At 41.3% G+C, this 17,426-nt stretch overlaps 1 protein-coding gene across 2 annotated transcripts in view; it reads left to right on the plus strand.

The window, feature by feature from the left end:
• The window catches only part of SLC39A9 (solute carrier family 39, member 9), a 117,994-nt gene extending 104,749 nt beyond the window's left edge, over positions 1–13,245 (plus strand). The window contains exons 4-7 of one of the 2 annotated variants that reach the window (XM_006865582.1): positions 9,621–9,689; positions 10,317–10,402; positions 10,869–11,003; positions 12,533–13,245. In XM_006865582.1, the coding sequence (XP_006865644.1) occupies positions 9,621–9,689; positions 10,317–10,402; positions 10,869–11,003; positions 12,533–12,763 (521 nt within the window). In that variant the 3' untranslated portion in view covers positions 12,764–13,245. The remainder of the gene's footprint in view (positions 1–9,620; positions 9,690–10,316; positions 10,403–10,868; positions 11,004–12,532) is intronic. The other variant, XM_006865583.1, reaches the window with a different exon arrangement.
• The last annotated feature ends 4,181 nt before the right edge of the window (positions 13,246–17,426 follow it).

Raw genomic sequence — 17,426 nt, forward strand, 5'->3', positions numbered from 1 at the left:
CTCTGGGTCTAAAGTCCCCAGCCACTCCATCTGTGCCGCCATCTCTGGTGTCACTGCTTCTCTGGGTAGGGTCCTGCTCTCCACTCTTCTGTCTTGATGGTCCCAGGGACCTCTGCTCCTAGACTACATAGTTAATCACTCCCCTCCTTGCTACAAAATGTCTGCCTTTATATTTCCAACCCTCACAATCAGTCCTGATAACAATTATTCTCTATTGTATCACAAGAGACCTATCTGCATTTCCATTCATCAGCCCCGCCTAGACAGATTGAATACTACTCAGTGGAGATTCTACTTTCCTCCACACCCTCTGGATCTAGGTTCCCTCTTGAAAGCTTGTAAGCCAGTCACTTCTTGCCTTTGAAGCCCCCCCATTTTGGGTAGCCAATTTCCAAGTTGCCCATCCCTGGCTACACAGGTATGGAGGGGGTGAGAATGATCCTCACTGTAAAAATTTGTTCTCTTGAGTTACTGCATCCATAGGTGTAGGTCAAGTTCATCAAATTGTATCAGATTACTCTTTTTTTCCCCCCTCTTCTTTCTTCTTCTAGTTGAGCTCTGCTCATCCAGTCATTGAAGCCAGGTCCACTGGGTATTATCTGCAAGTGTGGGTGTTCTTGTGCATATGCCCTCTCTTCTTATCAGCTGGATCCTTCACTCTCCACTCTAGTCCTCTGTGACTATGTCACTGACTCTGGGCCCAGGAGTTCCCAGGTCTTGCCACTCTGCTGGCCAACCAGGTCTCCACCTGGGTTCACAGGCATCTACTGAACGTTGTAGGGCTTAGCTTGCAGCTTCATTGCTGTTTTTTCCTCACTTCCTCTTATCAGTGACGAATGTGGTCACCAATCAGAGCGTGTCTTCCCATTGAGTCTTAGTCTTGGAAGGAAGGGGGTTTGCTCTGAGGGAACCCAACCATTTGCCTTGATCTCTCCTGGGTAAGCAACTTGCTTGTTCTTGTAGTAATCAGTCGGTAGTTTTGTTCTGTTTTAATGTCTTTGATACTTTCTGCAGTAAAATGGTAAAAGGTAGTTAAAGATTTGTTTGGCTGGTATAATAGTAATTATCAGAATTGTACATTGCTCAGGGTTTTATTTGTGTGGCTTTTTTTTTAATTTTTTTGGTTGTTTTGTATTAATGTTTCATATTTGAGAACATAATACTGTTTTAAAATATATTTGGTGCACCAATACTCTTTCTGAACTGAAAACTTTTTTTTTTGTTGTTGTTAAAATTTGGGCCACCCTGTATGTATGCATTTCCTCTTGTTAAGAGGAGGAAAAGGATACTATGCTGTAGATGTCAGTATTGATAGTTTCAATTCATTTGGCAAGGTTATAATGTTAAAAGTATGTTTAATTTGCATTCTTGTTTGAGAAGCTTGTAAGTGAAGTACTGTATTCATGCATTAAGGTGATAGAGCCAGTAATGTTTCTTTTAGTTTGAGGAAATGGACAGAGTGTAGTAGAATATGTTATCCCTGAATATCTTGTTAATCCTCTCAGTTTTTGAAACTGAAGGGTCAAATGGAGTTCAGTGCTAAAGGGGCAATATGCCATAGTCATATGGGATTCCTAAGAAAATACGTGCTGGCCCATTCTGCTTTGCTAACCTTCAGGTTAAAAGGACTCTTGGTCCAAACCCATTCCTTCAAATTCACTGTTGATCACTTCTGACCCAGAGACTTGGTGCTGATCTAGACCTGGAAAGAGGACAGACTCCAGCCAGAATGGGAGGACCCTTACCAGGTGTGGTTGACAAATGAGACAGCTGTTTAGACAGTGGAAAAGGAGTGGACTCATAGTACTCAAGTAAAGGGACCAGTGAAGGTGAAGAGGGATGCTCCCTAAGGGAATAGTAGTTACTGGTGGGAAGCAAATCCCTTGTCCAGGGAGCTCCTCAAAGTGACCTTGACAAGAGTCTGAGAGGCTGCCTTGCTGTACTGCTGCTGCCAGACTGTCACGGTTTTCCCTGGTTCCTCTCGCTCTTGGGGTTATAAAGAAGTAGTCCCACCAAGTTGCCACTTCTCAGTAGACCTGGTAGAATTGGGGGCATAGATTAAGTCAAAGCTAGGGTACACTCCAAAGAGAGAAGTAGGTCTGTCTCCCAAGTGGAGAAGACCCTTTGGGGTTGGGGTGCACTAGGGCTTATAAAAAGATATGGGGTCTCTTCCTTAAAGAGTGGGATAATACATATTGATTAGGAGAAATGGTATATTGCATATTTATCAATTTTTAGTAAAGGGGCACAGGTTTACTGGAAATGGAGTGTTTTCTTCATGGGCTGTGTGCCTGTGGCCAACTGCTTCTATTAGGGTTTTAGGTCTTGATATCTTTTTCTTTGTTTCCACACTGTTCTTTTCAGTGTTACTATTCTTGTTGGACTAGAGATGCCCTTCCCCCTTCCTTAATCCCTGTTTAGTAGAATGGTACTCATGGTAAAGGGGTGGATATGAAATCAGAGTAAGAGGGGCCTAGGGCCCAGGGGTTCTAACCTGTCCCTGACAAGATGGTGTGGGTTTGGAAGCTAATACAGCTAAAATGTATCATTACCTTGAGGGAGGTGCAAAGGGCGTTTGCCTAGGACCAACCAGTAACGTTGATAGTAGATATAACTGTGGCATCTTTCCCTCAAACCATCAAATTAGGTGTTTGCCAAGTTTTATCTTGTGGGAAATTGGAGGACCCAGTGCTTATCTCACTTATAGCTAGCCAAGAGTAGCAATCCTGGTCTATGGAATGGGACCCTGTGAGCCGATTTGTTTTCCCAGAATTCAGTGTGAGGTAAAGGACCTAAAACAAACATTAGAAGTAGAAACAGAATATAGGCGTGTGAACGCTTGGGTAGAATGGGTTAAATTTTCAGTGCAAGCTCTCAATAAAAGTGATTGCCATGTTTGCACAACTCATAAACCACAGACACAGGTAATTTCCTTTTCCCTTGGTCGGGCTTCAGACATGTACTGCAGGTTGGCTCTGTACGGAGACAAGGACACTTGGGGAAATGAAACTTGTAAGGGCTTGTCAAAGACAATTCCTTCATTCTCCATAGGGATGATGAACCACTCTTCATACTCTTCATGTCTTTAAAGGCAGGAAGCAGAGTTCACAGTGCCCATAGGAGAAGTGACAACTTATACCCACATCTAAAATGTCAGTGGTTAACCTAGCAGTGTCCTATTTGGCCCTCAGAGTACTGTGGAAAAGGAAATGTCCGAGACTTGCTGCCGTCTAATTGGACTGTGACGTGTGCATTGGTCCCTTCACCCTAGTGGTCTGCAAAAAGCCTGAGCAACATGAGAAATCTTGAGCCCAGAGATCTCTCCCTAGATATCTTGATCCACAGGTTCATAAATAATACCAGAGATGCCCTACGAGGGGTAGCTAGCCAGTTATGCCACTAACCAGATGGCTTGGGAAAACAGAAGGGCACGAGACATGATGCTAGCTGAAAAGGGAAGTGTATGTGTAATATTGGGAGCTAAGTGTGGTATTCCTAACAACACAGCTCCTGGCACCATAGCTAATGAATGGGCTGAAAACACTGGTAGTAACTGACTGGTTAGAGGTGTGGTTTAGAAAGTGGAAAAATGTAGCCACCGCAATCTTCACTTTTCTCATATTAGTAGTTGGAATTTAAACAGATGTTCTGTCATGCCCTGAGTTTAGTGCATTTGGCACTGTGAGTGGGATTCGTTGCAATGGCTCCAGACCTAAAAAAAAAAAAAAACCTGTAAAGTTTTGTGGGAAAAAGAACAAAGGGAAATGGGATAAAATGTTTCAGCTGAAAGGAGAGCAGCTTCTAAGGCTAGGGCTTACCGGAATCCATCCCGTCAGAGGCCCAAGGCCAAATAGTCCTGGGTGAAGGGAACTTAAGTGTTTCAAAAGGTTAATGTATTTGATTACCTTATGGATATTGGCTTCTCCTGCTTATTATTGTAAAATAAAATATTGTAAAATGTGTAATAGGAATATTGGGGATTATGATTATGGAAAGCTGGTCTTTGGCCTACACTTGATTGACTTCATGAGAACTTTAAGGTGGTATCTTGAGCCAGAACCTGAGTTGATACATTTGCATTTGAAAAGATATGCATACCCACTCAGAACTGTTGAAGATTTGTGAGTTGTTTTTTTTTAAAAAAAAAGACAGTTTGGCATTTTGAGTTTCAGAGGCTTCTAGGCAAGGAAAGTTGCCCCATCAGAGAAAACCCCTTTCTAGGACCGAAAGTTGAAGGGAACCAGCCAGCAATATGCTTGCCGATGCACCACTGACCTTGAGATGAAATAAGATGGAAAGCTGATTTGTTTTGAAGTTCCGGGAGGTGTGTGTGAACTCCCAAGCTTGCAGCTGGTACTCATTTATCCTAGCTTGGATGGCCAGGGTTGTTGAGCTGACTAGAACGTGACTAGATGAATATGGAGCTGTTTAATACTCGGAGCAAGCATCAGCTGCTACTATTTGATGGACTGGACTTTTGCTTATGGATGTAGTTCCTAAAAATTCCAGTCAGAATGAAATCTGTTCAAATCAAGGAACATGCATGTCCTCTCAGTGGACTGGATTGGTAGAATGGGCAATTTAGACATTACTATTCTGGTGTGGCACTGTGGGTTAATGTGCCAGACTGCAAAGCCGTTTGAACTGCAGGGTTGGCAGTTCAAGCTCACTAGCTGCTCCTCGGAAACCATATACAGGATTGCTAGGGGTTTGAGTCGACTCAGTGACACTTAACAACAACAATTGCTACAAGTGGCTGACTTGACAAATTTTCATGGGTGTGCTTGGTTTTAGAATGAGGGGTCAAGGGAAAAGCCCCACTGACTGGTTTTGCTGTTTTCCAGATGTGTTTGGTGAAAGGGGGTATGGAATAATGCTGATGAGATTGTATCATTTCAATTGTAGTATTAGTTGTGATGGTCAGAACTGTAATTGTAGAAGATATTTAACTAAAAGGAGGGAATAGTTATTTTTCATTTCAGGAACGGACAATCCCAGGATATTAAGAAGGAAGGGCATGAGTGGAACTTGGGATCCCTGCTTGAAGAAGCAGCGACAGCAGAGATGGTGGCAGAAGTGGTAACATGGAGCAGCTATGAACTCTAGGTCCACGAACTGAATAAGGCTATGTAGGTCCACAAACTGAATAAGGCTATGTACCTATGGGCTGGAGATTGGCTTTTGGACATTTATGTGTGCATCAAGTATTTATGATTTGTACATTCATGATATATAAGAACAAAATGGGGCCAGTGTGTTTTTGGTTATACATGTTTTAAGTATATCAGGTGTAAATATGATGCAACCTAACATAGGCATAATTAGCTGTACTCTTAGGGACATTGAGAAATGATGCACTTTATAAAGAAACGAGCCAACAGGCACTAAATAGATTTGAGAAGTATAAATGAAGATGGACCAATGTGTGTAAAGTTAAAAGGGGAGAATTTGTGAGCAATAGCTGTTGGGGTGATCCATCTTCAGAATTAAGGAAATCTTGGGGGTGGGGTAGCAGGTTGGCATGACAAAAGTAAACTCTGAGAAGAGTAAGAGACTAGTTTGACCTACTAGACTCTTTTAAAATAAGAATACAGAAGATTGTAAACTCCAAAGTACCCAGTAAAGGGGAAATGGAGGAGGAGCTAGGTTAATAAAACTCTTTGTCAATTGGCCATGCTGTGCCTCTGCCTGTATTACAGGGCTCTTGCTATAAAAACAAACAAAAACATGGTTTTAATTTTTTTTCACAGCCTTTTTCTTTAAATGGTGGTGGTGGTTGTGTGCTATGGAGTCGGTTACGACTCATAGCAACCCTGTACAGGGTTTCTGAGGCTGTAAATCTTTACAGGAGCAGAACGTTTCATCTTTCTCCCGCGAAACAGCTGGTAGTTTCGAACTGCTGACCTTGTGGTTTGCAGCCCGCTTCTTAACCCCTACACTACCAGAGCAGTGTCTTATCTGGGAAAACTTACTTAGGAGTAAATGGCTTTATTCATATGCTTTATTTCTTGAGCAAGAGAAAAGTACTCTTCTTGGATGGCATCTGACTCCAACTGTCTTGCCTAATTTCCCATCATGGCCTCTCTGGCATTTTCTTATAATTCCTGTCAGTTTCAATTTAAAATGACCTTTAATGTCCTGTAATTCTTGGCAAAAGAATTAAATGCTACATGTGTTCCTTTAGTCTTATTTCATCTCTGAGGTAGCGTTTTGCTTGCTTTCATGTGTCTGGTGCCCTGATTTTATCTATTCTCTGTAGAGTTTTAGGCATTATGAAATATGAGTTCAAAGTCAACTCCATTATTCAATTTATGCTACTTAAAATAGAGTCTTTTCCTATAGATTTGTAAAGACTGTGTGTTAATTTGAAATCCACTAATTTTTATTTAAGGAGTTCTGATAGTCTACTGATTATAAGTCAGGCTGCTAATTTCAAGGTCAACAGTTGCACAGGAAAAAGATGAGGCTTTTTGCTCCCATAAAAGTTTACAGCCACAGAAACCCTACTCCCACCACCAACAACAACAGTTTTTAATTTGGGGTGCTACTTTTAAAAGGAATCCTAGTGTGGTACTGTGGAATAATGCACTGGACTGCAAGGTCAGTTTGAACTGCAAGATTGGCGGTTCAAGCTCACTAGCCGCTCCTTGGAAACTACACAGAGTCGCTGTGAGTCAGAACTGACTCAATGACACTTAACAACAATAACAACAACTTATAAGGGGAAAGATTGAAGTTGTCAAAGACTTCATTTTGCTTGGATCTACAATCAACACTCATGGAAGCAGCAGTCAAGAAATCAAACAATGTATTGCATTGTTAGGCAAATCGGCTGCACAAGACCTCTTTAGAGTTCAAGAGCAAAGATGTCAGGAGTAAGGTATGCCTGACCCAAGCCATGGCATTTTCAATTGCATCATATCCATGTGAAAGTTAGACAGTGCATAATGAAGACCAGATAAGAATTGATATATTTGAGTTATGGTGATGGAGAAGAATTTTAAAAGTCTGCTAGAAGAAGAAACAGGTGTATGTTGGGAGAAAGAAGTACAGCCAGAATGCTCCTTAGAAGCCAGGATTGTGAGAGTTCATCTCTCATACTTCAGACATATTATTAGGAGGGATCAATCCCTGGAGAAGAACATCATGTTTGATAAAGTGGAGGGTCAGCACAAAAGAGGAAGATCCCCAAAGAGATGAATTAGCAGAGTGGAAGCAAAAATGGACTTAACTGTAACAACTGTTGTGAGGATGGTGCAGGACTGGGCAGTGTTTCACTTTGTATAAAGAGAAGCTGAAACAAGCTTGTAGCACAGTGTGATATGATTGTTCTTTCCAAGCTGGGATGATACTGAAATATTTGTTGCCTTAGAGTAATTTGAGTCTTCAGTTTCCCTTCCTTACAGAGTTTTAATAGGAAGATAACATGTTCCTCCATTGTGATAGACCTTCAGAATTTATTTGACTAATGCCCAGCTGTCACTTTGTATTTTGATGTCCACATCTGTTCATTTGATGGTATCTTTTGGATATTCTTTGATTATTTCCTATCATAGCAGTAACATCTTCATGTGATGTAAACAAATAACTGTTTCATTCTCCAACGAGGATTTATTGAAGTTTTTTAGTGCTCAGAGTTGTACTGTGTTTTGTAAGACATCTAAAAAAGAAGTCAATTTATAGTAGCCAAAAAGTGGAAACTACCGAGGTGCTTATCAATAGATGACTACGTTAACAAAATATGTTATAGCCATACCAAAAATACAAAAACAAAACCCAAACCCATGCCGTCCAGTCTATTCCTACTCATGCAACCCAACAGGGCAAAGTAGAACTGCCCCAGAGGATTTCCAAGTCTGTGTGTCTGGTGTGGTGCTGTAGCATAAATATTAGACTGCTAACCACAAGGTTGGTGGTTCAAACCCACCAGCCACTCTTCGGAAACCCTATATAGAGTTGCTATGAGTCGGAAAAGACTCAAGGGCACTTAACAACAATCTTTATGAAAACGGATGACTACATTTTTCTCCCATAGAGGGACTGATGGATTTGAACTACCAGCAACTGAGTGTTTTAACTACTGCACCACTAATGGGATTCAGCCATAAAGAAAAATGAAGTTCTGACACATGTTACCACCTGTATGAACCTTGAAAACATTATGCTGACTGAAATAAGTTGGACACAAAAGAACAAATATTGTATGATCCTGCTTACATGAAGGAGTCCTGATATAGCGCTGTAGGATAAATACTGGATGGCTAACCACAAGGTTGGTGGTTCAAACTCACCAGCTGCCCCTCTGAAACCCTATACAGGGTCGCTCTGAATCAAAACTGACAACAACAGCTTATATAAAATATCTGGATAGACAAATAGATAGAGAACAAGGTTTATTAGTGGTTACCAGGGGCAGGTGGGAGGGAGAACTGGGAAAGTGTTGCTTAAGATTGATGGAAAAATTAGAAATGGTGGTGATGATTGCACAGCATGATGGGTGTAACCAATGTCACTGAATTGTATGTGTAAAAATGGTTGAAATAGCAAGTGTTCTTGGTATATATTTTTTACCACAATAAGCATTTTTTAAAAAGGTAGAAATTTTAATTCTTTATAGTAAATCTGGAAGTATAAAATATGTTAAGTTTTTATATATCTAAGAAAGACCTCCAACAAGATGGATTGGTACAGTGGCTGCAGCAATGGGCTCAAGCATAGCAACAGATGGTGACGGTCCGGTCAGTGTTTCTATTGTGCATAGGGTCGATATGAGTCAGAACCAACTCGACAGCACCTAATAACAATATCTAAAATGCTGATATAGAAGGAACTTTGAAGTAGCATATAGTAATCTGGTGGCACCGTTGCAGGAGACTGTGGCAATCTGTTTTCACAAAGATTTACAGCCCTGGAAACCCTGTACAGGGCACATTCCACTCTGTCCTCCAGAGTCTCTATGAGTTGGAATCAAAGTAAGATGTTACAGTTGACAAATGGCGTAACAACCTACCTAATAGAACAACCCCCCTGCAGTTGAGTTGGTTCCGATTCATAGTGACTGCACAGAACAGTATAGAACTGGGTTTCTGAAACTAAATCTTCATGGGCACACACAGCCTCATCTTTTTCCCAATGATCAGCTGGTGGATTTGAACTGCCATCCTTGTGGTTAGCAGCCCAGTGTTTAACCTTCTATATCACCACTTAGCAGAGCACTTAGAACTAAATTGGGAAAACAGCAGATTTCTTACCTCACTCACGTATACATCATCAGAAGGATAATATTCCAGGAAGATGAGTCTGATCAGGAAGTCTACGATGAATTTGATTAGGAGAAATGAGAGTAAGGTGTAGAGGGCTAAGAAGTGTGAGGAGTTTGAGGTAGTAGGGGTTACCGGTCCTAAGAATATGTCTATTAAAAGAAGGCTGGGTCAAATGAAGAGTTTCCTTCTATTCTTCTCTCCAGAACAGGAGGAACTTCTCGGTGTTTGAAACAGAAAGAAAAGAGACAGCCGTGAGGAAAATTATGTACTACTTTAAAAGCTTTCAAATAATTTCCCCCCTTCAGGCCAGTGCTTTAACTGTTTCTCTTATTGCTTAATGTTTGTCTTTAACTTCAGATCCAGAAGCAACAAGACCCAGCAATTCCAAAATCACCACCACACTGGGACTGGTCGTCCATGCTGCAGGTAGGGTTGGGGTACAGTGGAACCCCTTGGTTTTCCTTTCACAAAGTGGGTGGCTTAGTGTTTATATTATCACGACCATCCATAGCTATATTTTTGGGCTGGCCTTGGCCGGGAGGAGGTAAGGGTGCTGAACCAGGTGACGTATTCCAGCACCAGCCCCAGCACACTTAGTCATGCCCTGAAATGGGTGTGCAAGCTAAGAAGGACTTCTGCATTTTTAAATGATTGGAGAAATGGAAAGAATATGTTGTGACTGGTAAAAATTATATGATACTTAAATTTCAATGTCCAAGAGTAATTTTTTGGAATGTAGCCATTCTGCATTGATATTTGTATTATTGAAATTTGATGAGCTAATCAGTGGGTTTTTGAGCAACATACTTTTTCCAATAACAAAAACATTAGTCCAAACCAGGTACTAAACTCTTTACATTCATCAACTCATTTAATCCTCATGAACTTTACCGAACCAATGTCAGAGATAGAAAACAGCTTCAGAAAGATTCAGTAACCTTCCCAGAGTCGAATCTAGCTCTGTCTGACTCTAAAGCCCAGACACACAACCCCTACACTGTTGTTCTTGTTGTTATATTTATGGTATTTTATGTTTCCCTTTCCCAAATTTAGCTGATGGTGTTGCTTTGGGAGCAGCAGCTTCTACTTCACAGACTAGCGTCCAGTTAATTGTGTTTGTGGCAATAATGCTACATAAGGTGAGCAGAATTTTGGCGTGAGGTTTATTTTAATCTTGTCCATGTTCCTAATTAAAATTTCTCTTTGTCAACATTTCTATGGACTGGTGTAATATTGCATGAGAAAATTTTTTTTTTCATAATTACTGTTCATTTTGGAGAACTGAATAAATCTGTTCATAGCTTCTCTTTTTGCTACCGTTTTCTTAAATATACTTGGAGTGATTTTATTTCTTGTGGTCATATAACTGCTGAGAGCAACTTTAAAATGCTATGCAGTTTTCTATTTTTCATAGTAATTTTTACTCACTTTTTTTTTTTTTTTTTTTTAATAAGCTCTATGAGGGCATGTATTTAAAAGACAGAGCTCAATGTAGGTACCATGCTTGATTTTTGGTATGAGAATTAAGCATTGATACATATTTCTTGATGAGGAAGTAATCCACAGAGCTGGAGTACAAACAGGGACACTTTGTTTTCCTACCAGGCACCAGCTGCATTTGGGCTGGTCTCCTTCTTGATGCACGCTGGCCTGGAGCGAAACCGAATCAGGAAACACCTGCTGGTCTTCGCACTGGCGGCGCCGGTGATGTCCATGGTAACATACCTGGGACTGAGTAAGGTGAGTTTGACTCATATCTAGCTTGTCTTGACAATCACCGGATACTTTTGTCATCCGCTGAAACTTAGGGTCTCGTATGATGAATTTTTCAACTCAATTACCCTCTTACCCTCTCAGACTAAAGATTAAAATTAGGAGTAAAGCCTGGACAAACTGAACTCTGTAATTCCAGCCGAGTCCTCTTCATAAATTTGTTGTTAAGCGCTGTTGCATCAGTTTGACTCTTAGCAAGCCTGCATAGGGTTTCCGAGGAGCCACTGGTGAGTTTGAACTGTCGACCTTGTGGTTCAAACCGACCTTGTGGTCTGGTACTTGTCCTGCAGCCACAGCAGGACTTCAGTGAATGGTTCAATTCCTGTTACTCAAGGGTTTGCTAATAAATAAATTGTTATAAAACCCCTTTTTGTTCATATAAAGAGCTTGATCTTCTTTCATTCAATAAGCAATGTCCAGTTCTTTTAAAAATGTTATCAGTTTATCACTTTATTAATGAATATTAGTTTAAAACACTTTTGATAAGAAGACACTGATGGGTCTGGAGGCCTAGAGTTCCATATTATACTTATGTTCTTCTCTTGAGATTTTAATAAATCATCTCAATCCATAGGCCCACATTTAAAATTCATTAAGTTATAAATAATTGTATAAAGATTAAATGATGTTTCTGTGAGGGCAGATACTACCTCTTGATGACCATTATATCCCAAACACCTAGACTAGTGCCTGGTGTATCGATACACTATTTATAAAGACAGAGGCACTAATAAAATTTCAGAGTCCTGATATGGCACTGCTGGTTAATACGTTGGACTGCAAATTTGGTTTGAACTGCAAGGTCATTCATTGGTTCAAGCCCACCAGTCGCTCCTTGAAAACCCTATACAGGGTCACTATGGGTCAGAACAACAACAACAACATTTAGGAGTCCTAGTGCACTGTAGAATAAGCACTGAAGTGCTGACCACTGGGTCAGCATGCAGTTCAAACTCACCAGCGGTTCTGCGGTAGAAAGAGGAGGCTTTCTGCTTCTGTTAAGATTGACAGCCTCAGAAACCCTATACAGGAGTGCTGGGCATTGGGATCGAATCCATGGCTGTGAGTTTGATTTAGTGTGGTTTTGGTGATGCTGTGGGTTAGATGTTGGGCTGCTAACTGCTAGGTCAGGAGTTCAAACCCACAGCCACTCCAAGGGAGAAAAATGAGGCTGTCTGTTTTCTTAAAAATTTAGTCTCATCAACCCCTGTATAGGGTCACTATGAGTTGTAATTGGCTCACTGGCAGTGGGCTTGGGATATTTTGATGTTTAATATTGTTAAATATAAGTAAATAAATGAATATCTGCATTAATAGAACTTTGGAAAAGCAATCGTATATTTATTAGTGTTTTTGTACCCTTATTTGTTTCCTATAAATGACATAAAATTGCTCTAATCTTCCAGGCAGCACCAGTTATGAGTACTGAATGTTTCTTACTGTGACTTAATTTTCTGTGTGTGTTTGTGTCTGTGTGTCTCTCTCTTTATTCACAGAGCAGTAAAGAAGCCCTTTCAGAGGTCAATGCCACTGGAGTGGCCATGCTTTTCTCTGCCGGGACATTTCTTTACGTTGCCACAGTACATGTCCTCCCTGAGGTGGGCGGAATGGGCCACAGTCACAAGTCCGACGCTCCTGCAGGGAAAGGCCTCAGCCGCTTGGAAGTGGCCGTCCTGGTCCTGGGTTGCCTCATCCCACTCATCCTGTCAGTAGGCCACCAGCACTAAGTGTTCAGGTTCCAGCCTCTGTCCATGGCTGTTTGCCATCCAGTGGGAACAGCCAGCACATGACAGCTCCTCACTTCTTCAGTCTCATGTCTCACCTTGCCCACCTTCACCTGTATTCCTAGAGACTGGAGGGAGGTGAGATTCACAATTGGAGTAACAGAAAAGCTTTTAGGGTAGAAACAACACATCGCGATTCAATATAGACATTCCCTTGTGTTGTCTTTTAAAAGGGCCTTGACATTTTGAGTTTTGATGTTTCTCTTAACCCTATTCTCAGGGAAGATGGAATTAGTTCTAAGGAAAAGTAGAGAACTTCATACTCACAATGAGATAGTAATTATGACAGTACAGTGTTCCATAATTAAGCTAGATCTCTTTCTTCTTAGTTTAGAGGCTCTGCCACTTTGTCCATTGATTTTTAACATGACTCTCACCGTGTCGGACTGGCGCTTTTGGCATCTATGCTACATGCCTTGATGGAAGGTCATCGTGCCTGAAGTCTTAGAAGGTGATTGCATTTCATTTGGGCTCGAGTCAGGAAAACGATAGCAAGATATACTGGGAGAGCTGCCTTTATACTCAGGAGAGAGACCCACTGAAAGGCGACGTCTGCAGAGACCAACACTGCCTATCTCACGGCCTCTCTGAAATCGAGCCTGCCGTCCCATCAGATGGAGCCCCAAGGGGGAACTGACTGCTAGAGAAATGGCTAGTATTTATAGCAGCTCTTATCTAGTCCTCTACTGCAGAATACCTGCCTCCCATACACTCTCACCTAGGGTTCACATTCTAGTAGGTCCAGGCCTCGGCTTTCCTTAAGAGCAGCCAGGCTCACAGAGTGTCTTTGGAAATTTAGGGGGATTAAATTTTAGTTGGGATAGTTGCTTCTTTGTAGTCACCTTTTTCGAAGTAAAACTATGGAAACTATGATGTACTTTTAATTTTTGTAAGTATTACTTTAAGCAGATGGGCAGTCCCTCTGGTAAAATACTTGGTGCAACCTGGGGAGTGTTTGGTCCCCTGCACACAGCGTCTGTAACATTGCAGAAAGGATGCATCCATAGTGGGAAGTGTTGCCTATTGATTGACAGCTTATTGAAATCATGTCTCTTGTCTCCATCTTTCCCATGCTTCACGCCGAACTTTACCTGCCAGCCCCTTTTATCGCCACCATTTGATGCTCACTGCTGGTGGTGATGTTAATCTTTCCATGAGTTGAGTTCTGATCAGAACAACCACTTCTTGAACTGTGATGAAGAAGATAATATTGTCTCTATTCTTTTTTCCCTTCAAAGAATTTACTTTGTGTCATTTACAACTTTTCAATGAGTTGACATATTAATATTCTGGTAATAGAAACAACTGAGATAGCCGAAGTGTTTAACACACTAGGGTAATGTTTCTATACTTGCCAAAATCCCTATAAGTCCTAGTCTGTCAAATAAGTGTATAATACTATATTGTTAATTTATTTTGATTTTCTGTTCCATTTCAAAACACAGTACATAAAAGGGGAACCAAGGAGATCTTCTTTAGGGTAGTAGGTTTAGGAAAAATAAAACATTTTCTATGATGCCTAAGCCAGCATGTTTATGATTGCTTTAGATTTGATGCTGGGCCAGCAGCTGTTTGAACTGGAATTTGTGAGCCCTCTGCTGGCTGCAGAGCAAAGTAGCATACAAAGGATAATGGTTTTGAAGATATAACATGGAAAAGTCAAAGTGACTTTTCTGATTAGATGATAGCAGCAGACTTAGCAGAGTTATGGAGCTTTATCTTGTTCTTTAGAATTACACAGTTGCCTTGATTTTCCCTAGAAACTTACTACATAGCACATTCTAGTGTCTGGTTTAGTTTGGATAGTAGTACTTTTCTACCATACCTTTCTGAGCAGTGGTCAAAAGTTTGTTCTGCTGACCCAGGCCTCTTGCAGCAGTGCCTTGCCATCACATAACAAGTTTGACTGAAGTCTCCTGCCCAGTTAGGCCTTGGACTCTGGCAAGGATTGAACCATCTAACTCCGCCTTTGCCTTCCCCTTACCACCAACAAGCAAACCTTTCAAGATCCATCAGCTCTTAGGAGCTCTAGGTATTCCTAATTTTTAAAGCTGTTGCCTCAAGAGTTACTCCGTTTCCTCATGGTCAGCAGGCAGAAAGAGCCATATTAACCTTCAGGCAGCAGGAAGCCAGGCAATAGGGCAGTGTCCCAGGAGAGGCCAGACTGGTACCCACTTACTGGCACATTGCAGTTCCCTTTGCTCCTCAGTTGTGGCTGCCTTAATGCTCCGACACTTCTAAAAACCCAGGCAGTGTGCCCTGAGTATAAATGGAATTATTGGCTACCAAAGAGATGCAGTTGACAAAAAGCAGTCTTTCCTTCCTCATAGCCAAAGTTAAACTTAATTGCAATTTGACTACCTTTCGATCTTAGAGCTAGACTTCCTTCAGATTCCAAGTACTCTTTTAAATGGCAGATTAAGTTGAAAAGCAAACCACTACTGATCGATTTCCCTTCACATATTCTCCAGTTAATTGTTTATCAGTTCTCATTCACCAGCACAGTGATGCTACAGGTTTGATTTGATTTTTCTGTGTAAGCTATTGTCAAGTTTTTTTGTGTTTTTTTTTCAGGCAAGGGTTCTACAGCTGAAGGTTAGGAACTGGAAAGGTATTACCACACAGGTTGTGTGTTCTCCAACAACACACACTGCACCTTTTTCATTTCCAGTTCACAACAGCTTAATCAGCCTTGCTTCTGTACTTTGAATCATCAGAAATAAAGCAGAGAGGTGCTTGTTAGGAGTTACTGTTCTTTGTAAAGGAGGGAAATGTACTTGTCTTTCTTCACCAGCCTCATTCTGAGTGTCACTACCTGGTTTTCCCCATGGGTTAGAACTAGGAAGACACACCAGCATCAAAGTGTATTAAGCCCCTAAAACCAGGACTTCCAGCCAGTCAGTGTGGTTCCACCCCTGCTGAGATGTACTCCAGATGTACTAACCCAGAATCGACATGTTTACAAGCTTCCCAGGTATATATAGTAATCTCCTAGGGATCCATGAGTATCTAATAAGGTCCTGGGGCATCTTGTCAAAATGTCGATTCTTGGTTCTATATATCTAGGGTAGAAATGCAAATTCTCAGAAAGTAGGGTGTTAAACTGGAGTCATCTGGTTTGAAGCCCATTCTACAACATATGGTAGCTAGGCATGGAATGCATAATGCAGAACACCAAAGAGTATTCCTGCGTGGGGAGACTGAGAACAATTTGTGGAGTCATCCAGACCTGCCCCAGTGCAAGTGAGAGCCCTCTGTGACTGTTCTGCAAGGGAAACGTCCTTGAATCCGAAAATTCTGCTTAATCCAGAATGGTTCACGTTGCTCCAAGAGCAGTTGTTAGAAATGCTATGAAATGGAAACTTTTGTTCCTGAGTTATCTAGCTTTATCTCAGGAGACCAGAAAGAAATTTGTAACTAGACAGACAGCCATTTAGGAGATTGGCCTTGGGGCCTTTTTTTGGTGGGATCTTCCAGCAATTTGGAAGTCTTCGCTGCAGTTTAGTAGCCTGAACAGTGGTTTTAAATGTCTCTTTTTCTGGATCCTTTGTAAACATATATAATCATTCCATGGATGGCTGCCTTATAATTTTGTCTCTTTCCACTTTAATTGTGAATGATTTTTTTTTATTAAAAAATGCTGTTTTTGATTTGTTTTATGATATTAAAATTTTATTAGTGCATACTTTCTGTAAAAGAGTCATTACTTATCTTCTGGGTAGTATTTGTTTTTCTGTATGACAGTCAGACTTGACTCACATTTGAACCTAAGGAAAGGTAATGAAAAGCTAGTGGAAAGATGTGCCTACTGTGATGTGCACAGCACGTAGGGAAGAAACAAAGGGAAATGAGGATTTGGTATACCATCAGCCCCCAAAGACATATTTATTGCCAGTGTTTTAGCCTTACCATACTTTGAACATATTGTCAGGAGGGAACAGTCGCTGGAAAAGGATGTCATGCTGGGTAAGATGGAGGGTCAGAGAAAAAGAGGAATACCCCCAATGAGATGGATCAGCCAGGTGGCATCATTGATGGCGTCAAGTGTGGCAGCAGTAGTGAGGTTGGCCCAGGATCGGATTGTTTCGTTCTGCTGTGCATGGGGTCGCTATGAGTTGGTTCCGACTCAATGGCACCTGACAACAACAACAATTGTTATTGTGGTTCAAACTGCCTTTGTGGCCCAGGGCTTATCCTATAGCACCACACCTGGACTCCACCTTTGTTATTAGCAAATATTATTTATGAAAATATATTTTTCCTCTCAGAAAAGAGAAACAGGTAAGTAAGTGATCCTAGTAACAGTAGATTCATTTCAAAAGGGTAGTGTTGGTATACAGGTGGCCTATGCTATCAACAGCTATGCTATGTGACCTTTGTTAGTGGTCTTGTTAAGGGCCATGGAGTCGGTTTCGACCCATAGCAACCATGTATAGGGTTTCTGAGGAGCAGCTAGTGAGCTTGAACTGCGGCTTTGCAGTTCAGGAAGTAGGTTCTCAGTAAATCTTCCTTGTTGAATGAATTGGTCTGACCTGAAGGTGTACTTTCCTTCCCCAGCCAAGCTGCACCCTGCTCTGAGGACCTCCTGCTGGTCTTTATGCCACAG

Source organism: Chrysochloris asiatica, unplaced genomic scaffold (genome assembly GCF_000296735.1).
Source record: "Chrysochloris asiatica unplaced genomic scaffold, ChrAsi1.0 scaffold00079, whole genome shotgun sequence".
Classification (NCBI taxonomy): domain Eukaryota; kingdom Metazoa; phylum Chordata; class Mammalia; order Afrosoricida; family Chrysochloridae; genus Chrysochloris; species Chrysochloris asiatica.